A 16,552-nucleotide genomic window follows, 5' to 3' on the forward strand; every position below is an offset into this window, starting at 1 on the left:
TGGAGACTCTCCCCAGCTCAAGAGAAGGTGACCATGAACTGGGTAGCCGAAATGCTGGCTGCTGGACTAATTCGACCATCGACGTCACCGCACGGTGCGCCTACCTTCTGCGTAAAAAGCCGGTTGGGTGGCGTATTGTGCACGACTACCGTTCCCTCAACACGCATACGATTCACCGAACCTTGCCAATGCCAAGAAAGGATAAGATCATTGACAAAATGCAAGGAGCATACTGGTTTTCGTGTATGGATTTCCTCAGTGGCTATTACCAGTTCCGAGTACGTGAATCCGATGTGCCTTTTACGGCGTTTCAAGCGCCGGACGGCGCGTATGAATATCTCGTGCTGCCTATGGGACTCTCCAATGCACCTGCGACCTTTAATGCTGGCGTTCGCCGCATGTTGTCCGATTTAAGCGAGATCTGCAAGTCTTACTTTGATGACATTTATGTCTACACGAAGTCACCAAGTTTGGAGAAGCACTTGGAAGCACTAGATCGTGTGTTGACTCGTCTGGAAGAGCACCGCTTCTTCGTGAAATTGAGCAAGTGTGTTTTTTGGGTGGACGAAATACCATGTTTAGGAGACTATGTGGGCAGAAATGGAGTACGAATCGACCCCGCGAAAGTGAAAGTTCTGCGAGATTGGCCACTACCCCGTTCCCGAAGCGAACTGCAGTCGTTTTTGGGCACAACCGTGTACTTACAAAGATTTTGCAAGGACTTTGCTAGCGATGCTGATCCCTTGTTTGACCCTTTAAAAGGGCACGGTAAACAGCAGCTCGAGTGGTCAGCAAGTCTACGTGGCCATTTTGACTCTCTCAAGAAGATGATTGGTGCGACTCCCGTTCTAGCGATCCCCGACTTTGATCGTCCTTTTCATTTAAGAATGGACGCGAGTGATTTCGCAGTTGGTGGAGTCCTCTTTCAAGAGGAGGGCGAGGGAGATGAAAGAAGAGAACAACCCGTAACTTTTGGTGGACGTAAATACAAAAAAAGCGGCTGAGAAGAATTATTCTATGCGCGAAAAGGAACTCCTGGCGATTCTGTTTGGTCTCCGATTGTGGCGCATTTACCTGCTGGATAAACCCTTCATCGTGGAGACGGATCACCGCTCGCTGGAGACTCTGTTCACTCAGAAAACAATTTCGCGTCGAGTAGCTCGGTGGTATGACGAATTAAGCGCGTATCCGATCAAATTCCAATACATCCCAGGAAAAGATAACACTGTAGCGGATGGTATATCGCGGCGACCAGACTTTATGATAGAGCAACCAGTGACACTTGCCGCTATTACGACTCGACAACAAGTGAAACAGCGCATGAAAAGTGATTTGGCTAGTAAGGTGTGGCGCGGTATAGTGAAGATCCCTTCACCGCTTCATTACAGCAGCATCTGAGCGGAGTTGGGGAGCGTAGCAAGCTTCAAGTAAGACACTTGGAGAGGTACAGCATGGCGAAGAAGCGTACCTTCTATCACGCGCCAAGTGACGAGCACCCGCGGCTTGTTTTGCCGAATATTCAAGAGATTCTTGAGGGTGTTCTGTACGAGTTCCATGATGGAAAATGTTAGGGACACCCAGGCGTGGAGCGAACGCTACGGCTACTTGAAAAGCAGTATTATTGGAGGTACATGGAGCGATCCGTCCGCAGCTATGTGCAATCATGCGAAGAATGCCAACGCACTAAGAATCGGAACACGAAGACACCTGGGCTTCTGCGCTCGCATCGAATTCCCACAGCAAGGTGGACGCATCTCGCGATGGACTTTATTGTTGCGCTACCAGACAAAGGATGGCTTCGATTATGGTCCTGATAGATCGCCTGACAAAGCGCGCTCATTTTGTGGCTACTACGACTGTTGCAACCGCACTTGAAACAGCCAAATTGTATCGAGATCGAGTGTTTATGCTGCATGGGCTGCCTGAGGAGGTTTTATCAGATCGAGATTCAAAGTTTACATCGGCAGTCTGGACAAATCTATGTGAGATGCTTGGTACCCGGCAGAAACTGGCAACCGCCTTCCGGCAACAGGCGAATGGAGTAACTGAGCGAGTTAACCAGACAATTGAAAACTATCCACGGGCCTTCAGCAACAGCAACATCAATGATTGGGATGAGCTGCTAGCCGTGGCTGAGTTTGCGTACAATGCGCGACACCAGGCCTCTATCAGCATGACTCCGTTTGAGGCAGATTTGGGGTACCCGCTAGCGACGCCAGCGTCATTGCAGCCACTGGAAGTTAGCACATTATTTGCTGTACGTGCTGCTCAGAAACTTGGAGAAGAATTTGTGGAGCATCGAAGGGACGTTTTAGCGAAGGCACGACGAGTTCTGCAGGCTTCGCAGGACCGAATGAGCAATTACTACGATAAAAATCGACCTGTTCAGAAGCTTGAAGTTGGAGACCGCGTGTTATTGTCGACGACCACCTTGGATGCATTTCACGCAGGCACTACGAAAAAGAAATTAGGGCCGAGATAGATTGGGCCATACGCAGTGGCGGAACAGATCGGACACGATTACTACCGTTTGGAGCTACCTACGCGAGTGAAATTCCATCCTGTCTTCCACACGTCGATGCTTAAGCCCTATGCGCAGAGCGAACGCCCAGACCAGACAATGTTTTAGGTTCTACTTCCTGATGGGACTGACGGTGAGCTGGTTGAGGATTTTGTGGGTTATGGACGGCGCAGCGGAAGTAAGGAATACCACGTCAAGTGGCTGGGGCAATCAGAGCTTACGTGGGAGCCCATTGGAAACCTGCAATACGTTCTGGACCTCAGACAAACGGAAAGCCTCGAAGGCTACGGCTCGAGCCCCGTAGCGAAACCATCTCTTGTGGGAAGGCATGTAATGGGTTCAAAGCAAGATTACGGCACATGTGAATCGTCAAGGAAATCAACTTCGATACATACAACCCATGGCAGATGCAGAGGCACGTATCCAGAGCGTTTCCGTGGCACGGGCGCCCACATGTGTCCGTTCCAGACGCGTCCCTTTGGCGCCTCCCACAGGCCGAGGTACTTGTTGTACACACCTCGCGAGATCGTGAGGCAGGCCAGCTTCTCTTCCTCCGCCACGTCCGTACTGCCAACGCCCGGAATCAGCGCCATGTGCCCAGTCGATCCGTTCGCCGGCACCACGTACGTGTCAGGTGCGGTGACAAACGCCTGGCCGATGTTTTCCATACCTTGCGCCACATTGTCAATTGGGTCGTTAACTTCCGTTGCTTTGTCAACAGCTTCCTCCAGCGTCTCGGGCTTCTGTCGCTGCTACACGAGGGGTCGCGTTGTCCTATCCAGGCTGCGGTAGAACTGTGCAAGCAGCACACGTTCTCGGATGCGGTTGTTGTCACACAGGTCGCGGAGAGCAGCAGCGAAGTCCGCATACGTCTCACCAGGCATCCTTCATCGTTGGCCGATACGCCACTCGGCCATCGCCTTGTCTGGACGCTCACCGCAGCGTCCAGCACTGACGACTTTAACTTCGTCCAGGTTCGATCGCGTAGCTTCCGGTCCAGCTGGACCCACCAGCGGGTAGCGCTGTCCTGTAGCTTGTTGCCTAAGTTGTAATAGAGTTCTTGATCCGTCCATTCACCTCGTCCTGACAGCCGTGCGCCTTCCCATGCCATGTCCACGCGCGCGATCCAGGTCGTCACAGATGTCTGCGGCGTCGGCAGGAACGTCGGCAGGTCCAGGTCGCGGATAGCACGTCGTCGGTTGCGATGGAAGTCGCGGTCGTTCGGTCTCGTGATAGGCTGGCGCCGTGCACGACGTCCACCTCCATTTCGGCCACCATCGGAGTCGTCGTCGTCATCGGAGCTACTCGAGGACTCGTTATCGTCGTCGTCGCTGTCATCTTCGTCGTCATCGCCGTCACGTGGCTGGTAGACCACCTTCCTATCCGTGGCAGCTAGCGGAGCGTTCCGTGGTGCAGCTGGTGGCGGTGCCTGCTGCGTCGGCGGGTTCGTCGTGGTTACCGGCTGCTGCGTCTGCTCCACCGCCACCGTCTGCGTGTCGGTGTGTGCGGGTACAGGGGATGGCGCGGGGTTGGGAGCCGTGGCGCTCAGCTGGTCCGGGCTCGCGTCGATCCTCGCCATCGTGGTTGCCATCTGCTGCAGGGCAGCGGTCAGCGCTGCTACTGGAGCCATCGCTGCGCCGTCGCCGTTGCCGCTGGCTGCTGCTTCGTCGGGTGGCGCGTCTTCAGTGTCGTGGTCGTCTCGTTCCTCCCTTGGGTTGTCGGCGTCGTCCGGTTCGTTCTCCTTCGTCTCTTCGTCCTCGCCGTCTTCCTGGTCTTCTTGGTGCACCAGGTCCGATCCTCCAGCGGGTGCGGGATCAGACGTCTGAGGCTGAGTCGTCACCGGCTGATTCCTCGTCGCACGGGTCGAGGGTTGCATGACGACCTTCGTCCGAGCCATCCGAGCTTCTTCAGGCGTCTTCGTAAGTCGAGGGCTGCGTCGAATACGTACACTAGGCCCCTGTATGACCACCATGCAACGTGTTATGAGCCCCACACGTTTGGGGTTTGGTCGCGACTGTGCTGATGCAGTCCGAAGTCCGTCTGGCTGTCAGTGTCCAAGCGTAAGATACTGCGCCGGTGCGTGCCCGACTGGCAGCACACCTATTTTATTTAGATGAACTAGTACGATGCAAGCCACCGACTAACTACAATACACGATACTTTACGTGTACAACTTGAGTGCCGCTCGTACGCCTGCTATAGCCACTCGGATGTACGCTCACACGCGCCTACCCTACTCGTCGCAGCCGTCGAGACACTTGGAAGCCACGTGCCTCCTAGACCGTCACTCCGTTGCCGTACACGCCGCTGTAGCCGTCCACCGAGGTCGCCGTTAGCGTCCACCGCCGTTCGTCCACCTTCCGTCCATTCGTTGCTAGAGTGCTCGCCGCCGAGGACGTGTTCGTTCGGCCTGTTCACCAGCCGTCCAAACCAAAAGCCGTGCAGCTTGTTCGCTAGACGCCGATTTCCAAAGTGAGCTATGTCGTGGGGCTCGCAGAGCCCGGAGGTCTCGAGGTCCTCGGGGATCCCGTGCAGCAGATCCTGTCGACCACACGGCCGACCGGATTCTCGTTCCACGCTGGCGGTGACTTCAACGCCGTCAGCTGCCGACGTCACGTCTGCCGCCTCGCACTCCGCCGAGACGCCTGCCCTCTACAACTCGTTTGCCTCTCGTTGTTAAAATGCGACAGTATTTTTTAATAATACTTAATATCTACAAAAAGGTGTCGTAGATGAATTTGCTGCTTCTGATGCTTGTGCAGTTCAAATATTCGGGAGCTCCTTTACTGCACAAACTACAACCAACGCAGGTGTTTTCGTGTTTCTGTGAAGAAATTTACCACTTTATGGAGGTACGGGTACGTGATAGTTTTGAGGACAGCCTACGCGCCCAGGTTTCCCAGGTTAGAAAATACTCAGATTTCTGATTCTGCAGGTATTGTCCAGGTGATGCCCAGGTTATATCCAGGTTATATCCAGGTATATGAGTTATGAGCGTTATCATATGAAAGTAATTTAAACAAGGATGGTTAAATTACCAGAACAGGTAATGTTCAGGTGGAAAACCTGGAAAACTCATGTGCGTAGTACTTGATGAAAGGTACTTCGCTGTCAATGCACGTCCACAATAGACGGCACGCAAACACCCCGCAGCTATCGCTATCTGTCTGCTTCGGCTCCGTCACCTCGATGTTGCTGTAAGCTTCTTCCTTCAGGGGACCTGCACGGAGATCGCTAGCCATCTTCTTAAGTCGCTTCTTGTTTCTCTTCCCACCCATGCTGTCATACGTCCTCACTTGCCGCGCTTCACGGTCCACTACGATGCATCCCCCAATGAACCCCACCAAAATTGACCAGCATAAACACAAAAGCATGCGCCTCAATACCACTAGCAACCTCGTCCAGTGAAGTTGGCGTGAGTATGTGCTTTCCCATCTTACCCGTCTTGAGAGGAGGAACCATCACCGTCACGATGTTCTCGTAAGTAGACATAAACACGCTAAACGCCCGCAAGGCGTTGTCGTTCAGCCAAGCGGAGTCTCTGAAGCAGAAAAGGTCTGCGTAGGTCAGGTCGAAGCCAAATGCAAGTAGCGGTGTGTATGGCCAGTACTCGAGAACTTTGCGAAGTGACAGCCTAGGGGGGGGGTCAGCTACGATACCTTTCACGTCTTGGCTCAGCTGTGGTGAAGTGGATCGAAGATTTTCAGGGACATCGCCAGCGGCATTCGGTCAGGTAATGTGTGCCATCGGATCCTATATCTGTATAGCTAAATCTGGTAGAGATGGGTACCCAGATCTTGGTACAGATCCAAAATCTGGATACTGGTTGATATGGAACAGAGTATAGAGTCAGTAGAGGGTAGGATCCAAACGGGGTGGGAAGGCAGGACATAGGCTAACATAAATCAGAGTCGAATTTGCTTGGGAACCACATACTTGGTCCTTAGTATTGGGATTAGCATCATCTGGCTCGCTTTCGTGAGTTGTATCCTCTCCGCCAGAAGTACTAGGACCAACGTTCGTCCCCTCTGTTCCTGGGCTACCTCCACCTCCTCCACCGCCTCCGCGGCTTCCACTGCTTCTACTGTTGCCGCCACCACCACCAGTGCATCTCGATCGGGGCCCGAGTCGTCGACCAGTTCTGCATCTGGTCGCACCTGCGGAAACTGCAATTGACGTAAGTCGTACCACCACTGGTCAATCTGCTTCATCGCAGACTCGAAACCAGTGTTATCACATCGGACAAGCACGCTGCTGATCCGACCAAACGCCTACTGCATACGCCGATACTTCTCGGCTTCACTCAAACTGCCAGCACTCGCAGCTGCATGCCCCTTGTAGATCTTCGCAACGAACGGATTTTCCACCTCCATCAAGTCCTGTTGCGAGATGCGATTATGTCCAAACCACCTATTGATACGCATCAATGACAAAACATGGTTAATACTTGGTCAATACATTGATAAAACCAAATAACTGGATAACATCTCAATACTCATAGAAAACCTGGACATACCTGGACAAAATTGAAGCGAATGGGGTGACGAAGGTGCTTCTGCATACTTTCCGGTAGATGATTGCGTGCCTGCACGGAAGCTTCATAGTGTGCGAGAACTCGCAGTCGCACACCCAGCCTTCCTTCTCAAGAAGATACTCTTTCTTTTCCCTTTGTACGGTGATCGTGGCGCCATTGTCCTTGAAAACGTAGGTATCGACAACATCGGGATTCGCAGCAATGTCAAATTGCGCCTGCAGAGCAGCAGCTACCCACCGCGTGGTCATGCCCAAAGCGACGTTCAACTCCTCCGGGTACGATGCGTCTCTCAGAGTACCCGGCATCCCGACCTTGGACTGATATGCTTCTTCTTTTCGGTGCTGATATTCCAGAAGCACCTCCAGACTAGCACGCACAGTTAGATGGCCTTTCAGCTTTCGTTTCAGCTTACCAAATAGGCTCTCGACACGATTATTCGTGTGGTTGCCGAAGTGTGGCAAATCGACACGGTAAGCAATCACCCAAATCTCTCGACACGCATTCCCGTTCTTGTCGGAATACTCCCATAGCTCCAGACGACCATTCCGCGAGGCCAGACTCTTGAACGCATCCCGACGCCGCGCATAATCTTCCTCCGTTCTGGAGTATGTCAAGTTCATGATGGTGGGCTTCATCTGCGTCAAAACTTCTGCTTCGTAGACTCCATAGGTCTGAGATTTCTTGATGGTGTCATGAAGCCACTTGATGACATGAAAGTGGCAGAGAAGAATCCGTGCCTCCGGAGATTTCTTTCGAATCACATCGATCTCGCGCATGTCCTTGTCGACGATGACTACCCGCACGAACCGCCGGTGCTAATTTGCACGCTTGAAGTGGTCGAGGCACTTTGATATGTGCCAATCGCCATTCGTTTCGATGAGGGAGTACTGCACCGGTTGCCCTTGGTCAAATTGATCCACAGCTACAATCGTGAAAAAACGGGTAGTTGTATCTATTCACAAATGACATGTACCCATTGTTAATACCTGGTTTAAACCTGGATAATATGCATAACCGAGTTGGGGGACTCACTGATATGTCTGATGTGTGCAGTCCATCTGCAGAACCTCCGGAAAGTTGTCTACCATCGCGCATGTGCCCACTGGTAAACGAAATAACACCAGTATCTCCTCGTTGGCTTCGTGAACGGAAGCAACATTAGCGGGCGACTCTCCATTGAAGTTCAGGATCATCTCCGCAACCGCGTCGTCATCGGACAGTTCCACGCCTGCAGTCATAAGTAGTATAAACATCAGTACACGTTGTGGTTATGGCTGTAGCCTTCTCGCTTTATGACGATGTCCCACTTTCCATCTCGGCGCAGGACGACTGTGCCAGCATCTGGAACGGACACTCAGTGCGGCGGAGCTTGTGTGACGTCCTCTTCCCTGTCGACCTCTCACGCTCCTACCAGCCGTGTCTGTAGATGTACTTCCGCTGATAGGGCTCCCTCTCATTGGGCACGAGAGGGATTTCTGAGTCAGGGAGCCTTCGGAAGCTGACCTGCTTACGCAAGTATGCGTTGCGGCGAGCCACGTTGATGACCTCCGCGATGACGATCTTCTGACGCGTCGTCTCCATGTACTCCTGTAACCTGACGTCTGGCAGTGCCCACGAATCACGAATCATGCTGAGCTTTGAAAGCAGGTACGTGGACCAGGTCTTCGTCTTCGACGTCAGAAACCGTGCGCTTCTTTCCCCGGCGCTGACTGCCCTTCGTCGTTGATTTCTTCTTTTTTTGCGCCCTCTTTTTCATCTCTTTTATCTCCTTCATCTTCGTCTTCTTCGTCATTTTCTTCATCTTCATCTTCTTCATCTTCTTCATCTTCTCCTTCTTCTCCATCTTCTCCATCTTCTTCATCTTCTTCATCGACGACCTTCTTCTCCTCCTCGTTGTCGTCGGGTTCATCGCTAGTGGATGCAGCGCCTTCTCTGGTCGCATGGGGGCCGAACGGCGTGGGCCGAGAGTCGCGGGCATCTTGCAGCGCCTGTTATCGCTGCGATCTGGTTCGCGCGCTGGCCACCTTCCTGCGCGCCTCCTCCTCTTGCCGCGCTCGCTCGGCCATCGGCGCCTTGATATGGGCCGTTTTGGGAGTGCGCTCCATGGAGCTGGGGTCTCCAGGGCCGAGCATCGCCGCACGTCGAATGCCACGTGGCTGGATTTGGCCCCCCTCGAATTGGTGGCTGTGAGGCAAAAACTGAAATGACGGTAATAAAAAACAGGATAAATTATCCTTGGACAATACCTGTCTCTAGACCTGAATAATACCTGTTTTGCAAAACCTGGGCTAGTAGCTTGCCGTAGTTTTACCGATCTTATGTATGCCGATGCGATGTCGGCGTGGACTCAATACATATTTCTGGACGACATCATTGTTGTCATGATCCGCAAATACTGCGCAATAAGTAGGTAAGTGATATCTTTGTTGACCTCACCATCTCATTGGGATTCTTGACATCGTACCTCACAGAAAGAATAGTTAACAGATAGAATGCGAAAACAAGATATTAGAGCATTTCGTTGTTATTTCATAACCCAAATCGCTGGGTAACACAACATTTGAAGCGTTTGGGCTTCGCCTACCGCATAATATTATTAGAGCAACAGGCTTCGGTGCGGAAGATAAAATAAAAGACTGGATCCACAGCCTAATCACCTGCTTTCCCAAGAACACATGGGTCACCCGCAAAACAACTTATTTTAAGATACTTCAAAGTACATGTAGTATTGTTTTACAAATTATCTTTAATTATTTTAAAGAAAAAAACTTCGGAATTATGACCCCATCCGCTCATCCGCTCTAGCGCTTTTTCTTGACTTTGAAAAGACTTACGATCGAGTCATTTGGGAATATTTATTTCTAGAGCTCGTAAAACTTGGCTTTGGGATTTATTTTATCTCAATTATCCGACTGCTGTATAACAAACCGCTGGCAATTTTGATGCTCAATCGATTCCTACTCCGTCCGCTGGAAACGACCCGAGGAGTGAAACAAGGAGACCCTCTGTCCTCGCTTCTGATTCTGCTTTGCATTGAACCTCTCGGTAATCTTATAAGAGCACTGCAAGACTTAGGTATTTGCATATCCGGATCAACACAAATTTCAGGACTATATTTCGTTGACGACTCGACGCTGGTCTCCAGTTGTATTCGCGGAATTAGGAAGCAACTTGAACTTGTCGAGGTCTACTGCCAAGGTTCTGGAGCAAAGGTGAATCTACGAAAATCAGCGTTGGTGCCCCTCAACCGAAAAGCAATTTACCCATTCGCCTCAGAAGTACGGTGCATGAAGCCATCCGATACAGTTAAATACTTGGATATCTCGTTCGGACAGCAAGTGACGAAAGATCATATCCTCGCTGAACTCAACTCTAACATTTTTCGCAGTTTTGGCGTTTGGGCAAGAACAGCAAGAGCATTTCGCGGCCACTACCGCAGACTACTCCGGATTTCCAGCCCCGACATTCGTAAATAATAGAGCGGGTTCTGCGATAATTACGGCAGTCCAAGCACTTAGGCGCGTTCATCCAAAGGAACGCAACAAACTTTCGCACACGACATGTACAACTTGGTCTCACATACCACGCCGGCGTGGTGTTTCGCACAGTGGGGTGGATTAGTTTTATTTTCATTATCTAGTACGACTAGTACCAGTACATTGTATCTGTCCAAATCGAGAAGGACATTAAATCGGCAATCGAACCATTCATTCAGTGATATCTCCCTTAGTCGCACAACTTCTGGTGTCAGTATTATCATCCACCAGTTAAATCTCAATCTCTATAACAGCCGCCAGAATCTTGCACATGTTAACCTGGCAGGTGGTCTTTTCAAGGGGTGAAAAATCATTTTGAAGTATCACAAAACCTCCTTCTGAAGCTATCTGTATCACACCTCCCAGCGTCCGTCAGTGCTTTAAAAATGGATACGATGTAGTAACTCCACCAGTAGCGGTTAATTGATATCTCTTCGGCTGCTTCTCTTCAGTCTTTGGCGGTCCAAAATCCATGTATTTAATTTGTAGCCACCTAGGATTACACTTTAAACGTAACCCAAGTGTTACGTTTTTCTAGAGCTGTGTAATGTTGAATGATAAAGATCGGATTGAGCACTAGGGCTCCGCGAAGGCTGGCATAGGAGGATTTTGGTATAACCCCTTCCTTTTTTATTTTATTAATTACATCTCCTGCGCCTGCTTCGCAGCCGCAGCATCTGCCCGGATATTTGCCTTAAAACTGTAATACATGCAAGATATTATCATGAGACACAGCAGCACGATGGCGCCTGTTCGGCCACATTTTGCGCCGGCCCGAGATCCCAGCGTACACCCAGATGGCTGCCTACTTCGACTCGTCGTCCAACGGAGCCTGGCGGGGACGCCCACACACGATACTACCGACTGTGCTCGATGCAGACCTTATCTCGAGCTGATACGAGACCCGCTGTGTCCTGGAGCAGCTTCGGCAGCTTGCGCAAGAGAAACCTAAATGGAAAGCCCTCGAGAGGGCAATCATCGCCGCACTGCCGGCGAAGAAGGACCCGACGTATGCGGACACCACCTTATGCCGTCGACTAGCAAAGCTGAGTCTAGCGAAAACATAGTATGGGAACGCCAAAACGGAATACAGTACATTAGAGAGGTTTCGGGATTGTCACCACCCTCGCATTACCCTCAAAGCCATGTTCAGTCATTAGTGCGCCCTCACATTTCATTAAATGATTTTGATTTGCATACGTTTACAGAGTTGTAGTATTAGGAAATTTGGTTGGTATGCTCATTTTCGGCTGAACTTAATAAAAGGTACGAGGGAAATGTAGGGAATGAAATCCCTGGATTTGATGAAATCTGGGGACAATCACGGCGAGGTGGGCGCAAAAGGGCCACACCAGGTGCGAACTTAGCTTAATGTAAGGGTTATGAATGGCTCCGAAACATCTCTATTATCAGGCAGTGCTTTACAAATTTTTAAATTCGAACCTTGGTTGAGATCTGTTTGTAGCTTGTAGAAAATGTAAATGCTTACTTCGAGTGTGCGATTGTACAGTCCGCCTCAAGAGTTTTGGTTTCAAATGGTGAGGTTTGTATAAGCCACTTTATCCTACAGCAGTAAGTTAATGAGCTAGATACCACTGTCGCTTCCGAGCCTACCCATCTTGTCCGCCCGCCCCATAGTTGAAACAGTCCATGCAACTTCTGCCTAATTTCCCCGCGGGCAGCATCGCGGTCCCTGCGCCCCATCGTCGTCGCCTTCCCCCCGAAGACCGAAGTCTTCTCCACTGCACTTGTCCAAGCAGATCTGCGATCCTTGCTGCCGTATATGTTGCAGGCCATCGTGAAGCGCCCCTGCAGCGCTTTTGATTCCCCAAGGCGCTCCGTATAGCTGCCTTAACACTGTAATTTCTGCCCCACCGCGCCATGAATTTCGCCGGTATCACCCCCACGTCGCAGGCCAGCTCCTTGTGTCGCAGGCCACGTTGACATACAGTATGTCTCCGCTCGTCACTGGGGCACTGAGGATGGGCTGCGCGATGCACGGGCAGCGACCCGGTGACCGACCAGGGCCGCACGCATGCCAGTAAGGCATCAACTTCCAGGTGGGACCACGGCGTCACCTGTGGCCTGGTTTCTACAGGCAAACGGCGCGGAGGACAACACGTCTCCCGTGGGCCCCCCACGGGCCCCGCCTTCCGGCTGACGGTCAAAGACCGCCGCAATACGCCGCCGCACACAGCGGCGCAGACATCCAGCTTGGTCCGCGGTGTCACCCCTGAGCTGCCCGGTAGTGGCATGCGAGCACACCGACCAGGTGCACGCCGTCCACCGGAGCTCCGGTCGCCAGGAACGACTGGCTCCACAAGGGAGTCGCCGTTGTCCAGTCGTGGCCAATCAGAGCGCTCTCGATGCTCACCGGTGCAATCTGATTGGTCGAACCGCTGGGTCAGCCGGCTCTATCGCCGGACTGCCCGCTGATTGGCCCTCCCGGCGGCTTGAGCTCCACGGCGCAGATTGACGAGTGACCTCAAGCGTTCTCTTCACTACGCTTCTTCCATCCGTATCCAGCTCAATATCTGAACTGATTCATATCAGTATCGTCGGTAGCACACCGGTTCGATCTGCCCACGCATATAAACCTTTTGGAGACCCCTGTGCGGCACCGGAGTCGTATCCGTTTCAAGAAGATGTACCAGTTAGATGTCAAGAGGGATCATCGTCTGACTTGATGTACCATGGATATAATCCGATTTTGTCTGCGATATCATCACTAACGTTGCTTCCTATCCCAGTATAAAACCTTAGTTTAAAACAGTTTGCCATTTGTCCACCACTGTACTTCGCCTTCCGCGAGTCCAATCTAAAGCTGAGACCACACTTCACAATTTGCACCACACCACGGCACCCCATCGCGCTTCAGCGATACTTCCATCGTGTATTTACCGATGCGCTTTATTCTCTCAGCGAAAAGCTGAGAGCCAGCAACTTTCCGCGGAAGGCCATCAGTATAAAACTGGTTAGTAAGCAAAAATGACTTGCATAAAGTATGGGTTTAAAGCAGGTTTAAGTAAATAGCACCCAATATAAAACCTCGCATTTAAGTAAACACTCAGAGCAACTTGAATAAAGTATTGACCAGAAGAAGTTTCATTCACTTCAACATAGTTTCGTTCAGATCCTCTATAGTTCCGAATCCATAATTTGCGCATATATCGACTAAAAGCTACTGCTTACGCTGGGATCTCTAAAAAAATGCTTTAGCGCCGCGATCACGTTTACCGCGGGAGCGAGTCCACACCAGGAGTGCAGGACAAGCTCCAGCTCATCGTGCCGGATACGGAGGTGCTGAGCACGCTCGGCACGATCGAGCTGGGCTTGTAAACTGTGTATTTTCTCTTCCACCTGGTAAATCAGGGCCCTGACACCGTCATCGTGTACGGAGACGACGACCGCAGCTATCCCGCGCAGCTGTGAGAGCGCGCTGTGCACTATACACAAGTGTAGCTATAACTTGACGCTCAGGTATTGGGAGTATGCGCGAGCTTTTACTTAACTGTAAAAGATCTCGCTTCACCTCATTACATGCACCTAAACTCGCGGTTGCTTTATCTTACTACAAAGAGCATCGTTGCTCCACCTTACTACAAGCATCTACAAAGAGCATGCTCGTTCTCTGTGATGCCTACCGTTGTAAGCAGGTATATTAGCAGGTTCAGTGTACAGCGTACAAGTTCACCACCACAGCATTGCAGTCGATATCACCCAGGAGCGTAAAGCTTCCACAAGATGCATAGTAACGCGTTACGAACGCTAATTAATAAAGTGCTAAGCTATATCGGAGCCCTTACGTGTACTAAAATATTTGATGAAAGAATTGCGACATTCGCGACATTGGTAACTACAGGTTTCAAATCTTGCAAAATACTGTATCATATTCTATTACAACACTAAAACGTGTACAAAATATCATAGGCTCTCCAGCGAAGCACATAGGTCGTGATAGTACGCGTGGTACTATTTGGGTGATACAATGGCAACTTGCAGTTACAATTAGAACTCACACCGAGTAGGTGATCCAATGTGATCGTTAGCCCCCCACCAGCAGCATTAGCGACGGAATATGGATATGGTCGCCAGGGTCCGTCCCAGATCAATTGCGGATACACTATCGCTTCGCCGGAGGACCCAAAAGTTGGGGTATACATGTCGGATTCTTCATCGTCCATCGGGGTATCGGGGTCTTCTTCGCTCGTCCATTGGACGTCTCGCTCAAGACGCCCGGCTCACCGTCGTCTTCCCCGCCGCTCGGGGGCTGGTCGCCACCAGCAGAGACCTCTTTCGGAGTGATCACAGGGTAGTTTGGGACGGGGACCGGAACATATGCATTGCTCTGCACGGGGGCTTGGGGGGAGAGAACTGGGCTGCCCGGGAGGCCCGAGAGATCTGGATGTCCCGGAACGATGACAGCCCCCGCTGGGAGCGGAGGGAGCACGATGCCCGGCTGTTCTCCCTCTGGGGGCGGGGGAATCTCGAGGTAGGGGGCCTATGTCATGAGTGGGGGGCCCTGGCCCTCCGGAGGCATCTTGATCCCGAAGATTTCGAAGTTGCTATCCTCGTTCCTGATCGCATCCGCCGACGTTTGGTCTTGCGTCTTGTAGAGGGACAGCACGCCATAGTCCCTGCTCCCGGCAGACTTCTGGGCGATTGTCAGCTCGTATGTGTACAATCTGCAACTGTCGATATCACAGCGGTCGCCGGTCACGACCAGCGAGCTCTCGCAGCCATCGACCGAGATGAGGTACGAAGTGATATCACCCGCGAGCGGAGGGAGTTGTAGTGAAGGCAGAAGCGCGAGCTGACGGTGCGGGCGTAGTTGGTACCGCTGTCAGAGGATTTTGAACAGCATCCGGCGTCAGAGGAAGGCTCTTCCACGCGGCGTTCGGTGACATGGCTCTGAGCTGCTTGGTCTTGACGTCGCGGGGTTCTGTGTCACAACTTTAGCTGAGCTCTCACAACGAGCGCAGTCTAAAGTGCGATTTGGCAGCACTTGCAGAGTCAGTCAGGTCGTTGGCTTAGTTTAGTTGACGTGGAGCCTCTCGCTCAGTTAGTTGAGGTCGTGGAGAGCCACACGTAGCTGCTTGGCCAGAGCAGATAACAAGAAACTCAATTGAACTCTTTGTGGTTGATTCCGGAATGAGAGAAGAGAAGCCGTCGTGCTTCGACAGCACTTCAACCCCATCTCACTCATCCTTACTTTCCTCTTAGTAAACCGTCATCAATCTACGCTGCTCGCTATACATAGGCTAAATCCCTAATCTTGCTCGCCGGTAGCTGCACCGACGACGGCGAAGCGCATGGTGACGGCCAAGATCGCTCACAGGGCGAAAGTGAACATGGCAGTGGCGACTGGCGTGGACTATGACGAAGAGAGCGACGGCGGTGAGGAAGCAGATGCTCCACGTGCACCGCCGCCTCCTAAGAAGGTGAAAATCGCGGCTAGACGGACGAAGGCTGCGATGCGCCAAGTCAAGGCGACGGAGGCACCAAGGAAGACGGCCGAAGCGGCTCCGGCACCAGGACGATTCGGCGAACTCAAGTGTTATGCCTGTAATCAGCTGGGGCACTTCGCTCGCGAGTGTCGAGATGCTGAAGCCCGCGCCCGCAGCGACGAGTATCTCGCTCGACGTGAGCAGGACAGAAAGCAGCAGGAAAACGAGGATCGGGCGACGTAGGGGGATCACGGCGCTCGGCGATACGACGGACGCCACAGCGACCGGTGATGGTAGCCATGGACGGTGATACGGCGTGCACGACGGACGTGCCAACGGAGCTGGTGACGGCGACCGACGGCAAAAGCAAGATGGTGAACAGCAGGAACGTGCCGAACGACGGGAGCGTGGCAGTGGTGAGACGAGCTGTCTCAATTGGACGAAGATCTTGCGGTTCGTGACTAAGAGCGAGCGGGGCGGTATGTATGCACTGTGCGGCCGGCGATGGCAGCCC

At 52.0% G+C, this 16,552-nt stretch overlaps 5 protein-coding genes across 5 annotated transcripts; 2 read left to right on the top strand and 3 right to left on the bottom strand.

Annotated features, from left to right (window-relative positions):
• Window positions 1-3,288: 3,288 nt before the first annotated feature.
• PHYSODRAFT_420164 (hypothetical protein) lies at window positions 3,289-3,707 on the bottom strand (the record flags this gene model as incomplete). Its single annotated transcript, XM_009529073.1, has 2 exons — window positions 3,289-3,406; window positions 3,478-3,707. Coding segments are annotated over 2 exons (348 nt in total), but the record flags the coding sequence as incomplete, so codon positions are not given.
• A 3,085-nt stretch (window positions 3,708-6,792) lies between these two features.
• Window positions 6,793-9,033, bottom strand: PHYSODRAFT_261378 (hypothetical protein; the record flags this gene model as incomplete). The annotated part of the gene is made up of 5 exons (XM_009529074.1): window positions 6,793-6,931; window positions 7,038-7,870; window positions 8,141-8,283; window positions 8,567-8,642; window positions 8,707-9,033. The coding sequence occupies 5 exons, from the start codon at window positions 9,031-9,033 to the stop codon at window positions 6,793-6,795; spliced, it is 1,518 nt and encodes a 505-aa protein (XP_009527369.1).
• A 2,289-nt stretch (window positions 9,034-11,322) lies between these two features.
• Window positions 11,323-11,658, top strand: PHYSODRAFT_503333 (hypothetical protein; the record flags this gene model as incomplete). The annotated part of the gene is made up of 2 exons (XM_009529075.1): window positions 11,323-11,457; window positions 11,560-11,658. Coding segments are annotated over 2 exons (234 nt in total), but the record flags the coding sequence as incomplete, so codon positions are not given.
• Window positions 11,659-15,092: 3,434 nt separating this feature from the next.
• PHYSODRAFT_332134 (hypothetical protein) lies at window positions 15,093-15,498 on the bottom strand (the record flags this gene model as incomplete). The annotated part of the gene is made up of 2 exons (XM_009529076.1): window positions 15,093-15,321; window positions 15,410-15,498. The coding sequence occupies 2 exons, from the start codon at window positions 15,496-15,498 to the stop codon at window positions 15,093-15,095; spliced, it is 318 nt and encodes a 105-aa protein (XP_009527371.1).
• A 405-nt stretch (window positions 15,499-15,903) lies between these two features.
• PHYSODRAFT_332135 (hypothetical protein) lies at window positions 15,904-16,281 on the top strand (the record flags this gene model as incomplete). The annotated part of the gene is made up of 1 exon (XM_009529077.1): window positions 15,904-16,281. One exon carries the CDS (start codon window positions 15,904-15,906, stop codon window positions 16,279-16,281), a length of 378 nt encoding a protein of 125 aa, XP_009527372.1.
• Window positions 16,282-16,552: the final 271 nt, after the last annotated feature.

The sequence above is a fragment of the Phytophthora sojae genome (genome assembly GCF_000149755.1).
Source record: "Phytophthora sojae unplaced genomic scaffold PHYSOscaffold_4, whole genome shotgun sequence".
In the NCBI taxonomy this organism is placed as follows: domain Eukaryota; phylum Oomycota; class Peronosporomycetes; order Peronosporales; family Peronosporaceae; genus Phytophthora; species Phytophthora sojae.